We start from the raw sequence: 8,321 nt of genomic DNA, 5'->3' as shown, positions 1-8,321 counted from the left end.
TTTTAATACGGAGGTAATAACTAGTACTTTCGAAATACAAATCTATGGACATTAATCTTATGCCCTGTATATTATAGTAATTGTTGGTCAAAGCCTAATCACCTGATAATTATTAGTTTCTTGTTTATTTGCTGGCCAGGGTAGACTTATAATCCTCCACATAATTAAGAAATGCCTATATACCGCCTTGTCAAGAAATCAGAAAGAGGAAGGCACTTGTTCCCAATATCCTGTTGAAGTTCTGATAGTTCAATGCTCCACACCCAAACGGATCTAGCTTGTTGTTTCCTGACACAATTACTGTACTTCTGTCAGGACCAGTATTGTAACCTGCAGTTTCTTGTGTTCGTTATCACTGATTCTGCCTTAGCTTTACTGTAATTCATATTCTCTTCTTCATTACGAATTAACTTGTTAATGTCACTACTGTCTTAATTTTGTAGTTTTGATAAATCAGGGAAACAATCTGACTACCTTTTGTTTAACATATTCCGGATGCACAGCTTCCCCTGCATAAGACACTGCTCCTTCTGGGGTTCTGAAATTCCAAATTTCAGAAATTCGTCCTGTTGTGCATTATTCAAAGTGCTGAAGGTTTTGAAATGTGAAAGATGATGCAGTTTACTATCTGTCACTTGTTCATGTTAAGCATTTCTGTTGAGTTTAGGTGCCCAAAGCACTAAGACTAATTGGAGAAATCAGTAAGTATGCCCATAATAAACTGGTTTGGTAGCTTGGCGTTTTAGTCTGGGCACATGTCTAGGCATGATGTTGCTATGCCCTAAGGTACTGAAAAGGGATTTTGAGAAGAAAAAAACACTGCACACCCTCTCAATCATGTGAGGTATGGACAGATTAATCAGTGCAGAGGCAGCCATGGATGATAGTGATTATGTTTTCCGTGACCCAATGAGATCTGCCGACCGCACAGTATCAGCGGTAATAGTTCTTTGCTGTGGAGAATCCTGGAGCATGATTCTCAATAATTTTTAATTACTGAGGAACATATGAAGAAAGCACAACTTCATTGCATAAAATTCTAAAAGGTTCTTGGCACTATCTTCATTCTGGACAACATGCACTTCCACGCGGTACAACCAATCTTATTTAGCACAAGGTACATTGTAATAATTATTTGTCACATGCCTTGGGAAAAGATGTTTCTACTGGCATCTTGACACTTCTTTTTTTGCTTGTTATTCAATAGTAGAACTTACAGATGAAGTGTACCATTTATCACGCTAAAGGTGGATCCTCTATTCCCTTATGCAACGAATCTCAATATCCTTGTTGACATGCTTATCTTGGAGGACTCGAATCAATGCATCTTGAGCTAGTTCTATCCATCAACCTTATCTCCAAAAATTTGCCATCACTGATCAACTTTACATTGCTGTCGATGTCTTCTTTATTCACAGTAATTTCACCAACCAGCAAGGTAGGAAGACAAGGTCAGTCTTGTTACAGATGAAAAATTTTAGAAGCTGGGATAACAATCTTTCAATACCTCACATCTCTTGATTGAATTGCTCATCTAGTTTATCATGCCTCGACACAGAATGATAGAATCATGTAGAGTTCCGCTTGCAATTAGCCCAATACTCCGCCACAAGTTTAGCAAAGGCTGATTGTTTGTCTTCCAACAGCTTGGCGGGTGTGTCATATTCTAGAAGCTTACCTGTACAAGTCATGAGCACTCGTCATCAAATCTATTAAGTGTGGTTATTTACTTATAACAAGATCAGGTTTGATGCCATTGCTAGTTTATCACTAGAGACTATGGGAAATGGACCGGAGATTTCATTACTTGATACATGACTGAAATGTTTAATAGAACATACCGTAGGAAAGCACCATGACCCTGTCACTGTCTGTCACAGTTGGGACCCTGTGAGCAATGGTTATCACTGTGCAACTAGTGAACTGCTGCCTGATGACACCCTGTAGGATTGCATCAGTTGCGGAGTCGATGGACGCTGTTGCTTCATCTAGCACTAGAATTTTGTTCCTACGGAGGAGAACTCTGCCGAGACAGAAGAGCTGACGCTGTCCAACACTCCAGTTATCGCCATCATCACTCACTGCCATAGGCCAGAGGAATAAATCATTTTAACCTTCCAGCAACTCAAACTGTTTGCTATGGTAAGTCTTTTGTTGTGATAGAATGTTAATATCTCTATAATACTTACCTACTGTATCGAGAAGAGCAGCAGTGCTGCTAATTGATCTCTTCAGCTGACACTTCTCCAAGGCCTGAAATGTTCAATGTAAGTAGTCTAGTCAGATACATGAAACTTGGAAGTGTTAGGAAGAAATTAAATATGATCATATTGTACATCATCTCTCTTATTTTCATCTGTCTTTGTTTAAGAAAAGCTCAGATCTTCTATTGCTTATGAATTATGATAAGAGAAAGTTCATTTAACATGATTCGTTCTCAGAACTATACTAGTTAGACTTTTTATCACCTTTCTCGAACTACTTTGCATCCTTTTTTGGAGGAACATCTTTTCTCACCTCCCATATCTCATCATCGGAATGCAGACCAAGGGGGTCCAAATTATTGCGCACAGTTCCTCTGAAAAGTGTAGGTTCTTGGGGGATAATACTTAGTTTAGTTCTTAGATCCTTGAGACCAATAGAGCAGATATCCAAGTTGTCAATAAGTATCCTCCCACCCACAGGATCAACGAGACGGAACAGTGAGCTGATAAGCGTTGATTTCCCGCTTCCTGTCCTCCCGACAACCCCAATTCTGTTTCCAGCAGGGAAGGTGCAAGTGATTCCTTTGAGAACAAGTGGCGTGTTTGGGCGGTATTTAATCTGCTCAGAAAAAAGTGCAAGTTATTGTAACCTTTTATTATTATTCTCAATTTCGTTCAAATCTTGCAAAGGAGATTATATTTACCTTCAAATCTTGCAGGTCTATTCTTCCTTCCTGTGGCCATGAAATTGGAGGCCTGTTGTCTGGTATTATGGTGGGAGGCTCTGATGGAAGGTGCATATACTGCTTGATTCTCTCGACTGAAATGATATAGTTTTCTAGGTATGAATAGTACCGTGTCAGGAAAACTTGTGCCGCAGTCAGGCTTAAAGCATACGAGAGGCAAAGACCCGCAAAGCCTGCAGATATATTTCGTAAGTGTTCATCAAATCTGCAGTCAGAGTTTAAAAAAGGATCTAATCGCTGTAATGGCTATGTAGATACCTGGTGAAATTACTCCTGGAGGAACCAAAATAAGGAACAATGAAGCTGTGAATATGGTCAAGCTTTGCAGTGCTTCCACTCTTATAAGAACCCACTCCTGCGCAGCCACCGTGTGGAAGAACATTGTTGCGTCATTGTCTATAAGTTGCAGGTTGTTGTGGATGAACCTGTCTGTTGCCGCGAAAGCCCTGATTGTCACCACACCAAGAATCGATTCTGATGCATAGTTCATGACAGGTGCCTTTGTTGTTCCATTAATTCTGACTAGCTCTCTGGCTGAGTCCACGTAGTACCTCTTCAATATTTGAAAACAGAGCATCAATCAGCTTTTAAACTCACAAGACACATTTCATCGATCTTCTCCTTTGGATTAATTTCCTGAGTTTAATTGCTTGGATCAATGTAGATCAAAGTACAAGACTTACCTGAACATACACCATGGATACTGCAACTGGGATTGCTACAACTAAGACCTGCCAAGTTACAGTACCCATGACCAGCACTGTGGTGACCACCTCGATACTGCCAGTCACCACAAAGGCCATGGAGTAAGGTATGTCAAAGTCCAGAATGCTTAAATCTGATGAAGCCTGCAAAGAAATAAACCTTCGCTCAGGGACTCGTCACTAGTACTAGAGAAATAACATGTACTCCCTCTGTAAAGAAATATAAGAGCGTTTAGATCACTTTAGTGATCTAAACGCTCTTATATTTCTTTACGGAGGGGGTAGCTTGTTATGGTTAATATTATTTGGGCAACAACAATACAGTAAAATAACCATACCCTTGTCAATATTCTTCCAATGGGCGTCGAATCAAAGAATGACATGGGGGCCTTGAATACAGAGTCCATTAGACCCGTAAAGAACGCTTTGGAGGCCTTGAGTCCCAGATTAGCAGCAAAGAAGCTTCTGAGGTAGGCAAAGCAGCAGCTGAAGATGGAGATCGCCGAGTATGCCCCAACCAGAAGAGCATTACTGACATTGATCTGAATAGCCACGGCCAGCCAATATGTGGACATGATCTGAAAGACTGTGAAAAGCACTTGAGCTGTAACCATCCCACAGAGGGGTAAAATGCCCTTGGAGACTTCTACGTAGTCTTTGTATGGCTTCCATCCGAGGTTGCCGATCCCCTTCTCCTCCTCTTCTGTGAGCTGGGCCACCGAAGGACCCCTCGTCGAGATTTCGATCTCGCTGGCCTGCCGCGTCGCCAGCAATGCGCTCGGCATTATACCGTCATTGAGCACCTGTTGCCCTTGGACTTGGTTTTCTTGGCTGGTGGTATCCAGTGCTGTGATTGAGGACTGGTGAGCTGAAACTAGCTTCTCAAATGCCGTCCCGGATTCCAGCAGGTCTGCATATTTCCCTTGTTGTTTAACTTGACCGCCTTCCATTACCTGTTGAAGCAATCACCGAATATTATGGTATGGAAGGATCGTCGATTTTATGAAATTATGCGCAGCAATTATCAGAAGACCAACTTACCAGAATCCTGTTAGTTTCAGTCAGAAATTCAACTTGGTGTGTCACAAGAACAACGGTCTTCTTTGAAAGTGCTGTCATCACACAATCCTGCAAGAACATTGACATCAGAACTTCGTGTGGCAGAAAACAAGCTTTCAGCATTACAGATTAAGGGTCCTCTTACATAGAAAAGAACTGCAGCAGTGTGCGCATCGACCGCGCTGAAAGGGTCGTCTAGGAGGTAGATATCTGCATCGCTATAGACAGCTCTAGCAAGCTGAATCCTTTGCTTCTGACCTCCACTCATGTTGAGCCCTCTCTGGCCAATCTCTGTAAGGTCTCCATGATTGAAATTTTCTATATCCTTGTCCAAAGCACAGGATTTGATTGCCTTCTCATACAGTTCCTTGTCGAAAGGCTTTCCGAAGAGTATATTGTCGCGGACAGTACCACTCTGTATCCATGAGTTTTGCGAAACATATGCCAGTGATCCAAATACGTCAACCTGCAAAATACAATGTTAACATTCGTTTTTTGGAAATGGAGGAATGAGCATGATTTAATCATTCCATCTGCATAAAGAGCATATTATTTTCTATCACTTACTGATCCTGATGTTCTAGGTATCTCCCTAAGTAACGCATAAAGGAGCGAAGATTTTCCCGAGCCAACCGCGCCGCAGATGGCCACCTTCTCTCCTTGGTTTATGCTAAGGTTAACATTCCTTAGCGTCAAATCGGACGCACTCGCATTCCAGCTGAAATTTGCATCTTGGACATGAACCCTGATATCAGAGTTATGTGGAAGCGCCCTCTCCAGACCCTCTTTGATCTCATCTTCTATGAGAAATTTCTCGATACGGTCTAGCGACACCTTGTACTGGATCATCATTGTCAGGATCTCAGGAAGGAACCTCACCGGCTCAGCCATGACCCTCAGGGTGGCCAGGACCGTGAAGAGGGTACTGGCGTTCAGGGGGGCACTCCCCAGGATCGCCGTTGCGGTGTACATCACCGCAGAGACGACCGTCGGGGACATCCAGTACATGACGGCGCCGTAGGCTTTCTTCATCTGGGTCTCCCTCAACCATATGAACTCAGCGTCTCTGAGGGACTCGACCATGGCCCGGAACTTCTCCTCCCATGACTGCAGCTTGATGATCTTCATGCTGTTGAGCACCTCGGACGTGGACCGGAGCCTGTCATCCTGTGCAACCATGAACTTGGCCTGGTACCCTTGCAGAAGCTTTGCGAACGGCATGTTGAGGAAGCCGAAGATGATCAGGGGGACTAGACCCGGGACGGCCCCAAGCCTGAGCGCCCAGAAGAGCGTGCCTACTGCGAAGGCGAGCTGGAGCGGCGAGCTCCACGCCATGTGAAACCAGCTGAGAGCATCGCCAAGCCGGTAAGCGTCGACGGCAATGTAGTTGACTATCTCCCCGGTGGAATGGTTCTTCCTCCCCTGGCTGGACAGCTTCAGCTGCTTCTGAAAGATGGCCGCCATTAGCGCGGACCGAATGCGCATCCCGGTCCTCCTGGAGTCGAAGAACCAATGCCGCTGGGACAGCGACTCGACGAGCTTGATGACGAGGAGGCAGCCGACGAGCGAGAGGCCGACGCGGTGATCCCTCTCTTCTTGGTAGCTGTACCGTACGAACGCAAAGAGCAGTATAGGGGAGACGGCTATGGCGAGTGTTCTCATGAAGGCGTAGAAGCCGGCGATCATGATCTCCCTGAGGAAGCACTTGCACAGGACGAGGGCGAGGCTGTTGGATCTCCCGCTCTGCGCCTTGTCCTGCCGGTGGCGGCTCCACGCCTTGGAGAACCTACGCGACGCTTGCTGTGCGCAGTCCTCGTCGGCGATGAGCGGGATGTCGGCGAGGTCCAGTGCTTTTGAGCGGCCGAGGCGGAGCAGCGGGTTCAGCCACGAGAAGGCGAGCTGGCTGAACAAGCCGGCCCGGTAGAGCTCCGAGTCGCGCACCGCCTTGTCAATCAAGGGCTCCGACAGGTCGTCGTCGCCCTGGCGGCCACGGCTCCGCCGGAGCAGGGAGCCGAGGGCGCAGAGCAGGAGGAGGAAGTTGACCGCCCACGCGGCGGCCTCCGCGACGTCGAGGCCCTGGCCCGTGGCAAGGACCTCCGCATTGTACGCGGTGATGAGCAGCGAGAAGAGCGTCCACCAGAGAACGGCCACGGCCCTCGCCGGCCTCGTCGGCTGGACGTGCAACGAGGCCGCCACGGCCACCCACAGCAGCCCCCGGACGATGGGAGCCGCCGCATCCGCGGAGCCCCTGAACGCGGCGACGGCGTACGCCGCCGCGACCGCCACGCAGCACGCGGAGACCGCGGCCACCGCCCACCGCGGCCTTGCGCCGCCGCTTCTCCCCCGCCCATCCCACCGCCCCCCGACGCAGGCCGCGAGCAGCGCGGAGGCGTAGGCGACGAGGAGCACGCCATTGACGCAGTCGATCAGACCCCTCTGCACGCACGGCGACGCGAGGGTGAGGGAGAGCGCGCCGTCCTCCTCCCGCCCGCAGGTCCACGAGGGCGACCAACCTGCCACACACACGCATCCAAATTCCAACCCAAGCAAAGCAACGGCGACAATTAAGCGAAGCTGAATGCGCGGAGCATCAAGAATCTCCGGAAGGGTTTACAAGAAGAAGAGAAAGAAAGCTTCGTCCCGTCTTCCTCCTTACCAAGAAACACCATGGCCGGATCGCCCAGCTTATCGGCCGTCCCTGCGCCTCGCATGCAGCAGCGGCCGACGCGTCGCCTATTCCTGGGCAGGAGACGGGGAGGAGGGAAGCCACTTGTTTATAGTAGTAATATTATGGCAGCGCCAGCCCAGTGCAGCAGCGTGTGCGTTCACGTATATTCGCACGCGGGTGCGGACAGACGGAGGATTTGTCTGAGGAGAGAAGGCCGCTCCGGGCTGTGGTGGCCGGAGGAGGACGCCCTGCAAAACTCGGATTTGTCCGCCGTCGCTTTCGGGCGTGGCGTTGTTGAGCCGAACTCGTGTGGGGAGGATCGGAGGAGGTAGAAGAAGAGAAGAGCAGGTAGCACGCTGGCGGCCTCGGCGTCTCCTTGTCGTTTTCCTCGTACAGGCGCTGGTTGGTTCCGGCTGGTGAGGCTGCGTATGGCGTGACGTGGCGACGGACGGCTGGCATGGCAAGGCCAGGCCAGGCCAGGCGCATTCACTCCGTCGTGGCTACTGGTCGAGGTCTGGCACCGAATCGATGTGAGCCGTCAATTTTTTCACGACTCATATTACTCTTACCTTTTGTGGAAGTAAGATGTTGTCCATGATCGTGTGGGGCTAGTATGGACGTTTCACTTTCGCAAATAAGGAAGTAATGTATAGCACCATTAAAACATGAATGAGGGCAAATAAGGAAAGATATATCAAGGAGATTTATTCTTGGGAGGAGAGATCACTAAATCTACCAAGAATATCTTGTGTTTATTTTGTTCTACTTACCATATTTGTATGGTCAAAATTACCCTTAATCGATCGACGACTCTTAAAGCATGTACAGCTTGACTTTGCAAATTCGACCCCTGAAACGCCCGCGGACGTGCCCGGGCATGTTCGCGGACACTGACCGGTCAAGCCTCAAATTTGCCTTCTCACAACTGGACATCTTGATT

At 48.0% G+C, this 8,321-nt stretch overlaps 1 protein-coding gene across 3 annotated transcripts; it reads right to left on the bottom strand.

Moving 5' to 3' along the window:
* Positions 1-1,008: 1,008 nt before the first annotated feature.
* On the bottom strand, positions 1,009-7,675 carry LOC119331547 (ABC transporter C family member 8-like). Of its 3 annotated transcripts, none has more exons than XM_037604713.1 (13): positions 7,370-7,667; positions 5,281-7,226; positions 4,859-5,179; positions 4,696-4,782; positions 3,993-4,607; positions 3,634-3,798; positions 3,209-3,503; positions 2,909-3,123; positions 2,518-2,823; positions 2,190-2,253; positions 1,842-2,081; positions 1,508-1,678; positions 1,009-1,406 (listed from the first exon to the last, which is right to left on the bottom strand). In XM_037604713.1, exons 1-12 carry the CDS (start codon positions 7,422-7,424, stop codon positions 1,569-1,571), a joined length of 4,419 nt encoding a protein of 1,472 aa, XP_037460610.1. In that variant the 5' UTR covers positions 7,425-7,667; the 3' UTR covers positions 1,009-1,406; positions 1,508-1,568. The 3 variants fall into 3 exon arrangements, with proteins under 3 accessions (XP_037460610.1, XP_037460611.1, XP_037460612.1); XM_037604714.1 differs by having other exon boundaries at positions 1,009-1,403; XM_037604715.1 differs by lacking the exons at positions 1,009-1,406; positions 1,508-1,678 and having other exon boundaries at positions 2,013-2,081; positions 2,469-2,823; positions 7,370-7,675.
* Positions 7,676-8,321: the final 646 nt, after the last annotated feature.

The sequence above is a fragment of the Triticum dicoccoides genome, chromosome 7A, assembly GCF_002162155.2.
Source record: "Triticum dicoccoides isolate Atlit2015 ecotype Zavitan chromosome 7A, WEW_v2.0, whole genome shotgun sequence".
Lineage (NCBI taxonomy): Eukaryota > Viridiplantae > Streptophyta > Magnoliopsida > Poales > Poaceae > Triticum > Triticum dicoccoides.
The sequence above is the reverse complement of the archived record's forward strand: the minus strand, read 5'-3'. Positions and strand labels throughout refer to the sequence as shown.

Bases quoted from the DNA above. Each gene is read 5' to 3' on its own strand.
- LOC119331547 (XM_037604713.1), bottom strand. From the start codon at position 7,424: ATGCGAGGCGCAGGGACGGCCGATAAGCTGGGCGATCCGGCCATGGTG. The intron at 3,124-3,208 runs GTATCTACATAG...ATATATCTGCAG, and splicing joins TCCAGGAGTAATTTCACCAG to GCTTTGCGGGTCTTTGCCTC. The intron at 1,679-1,841 runs GTATGTTCTATT...TGACTTGTACAG, and splicing joins GGTCATGGTGCTTTCCTACG to GTAAGCTTCTAGAATATGAC.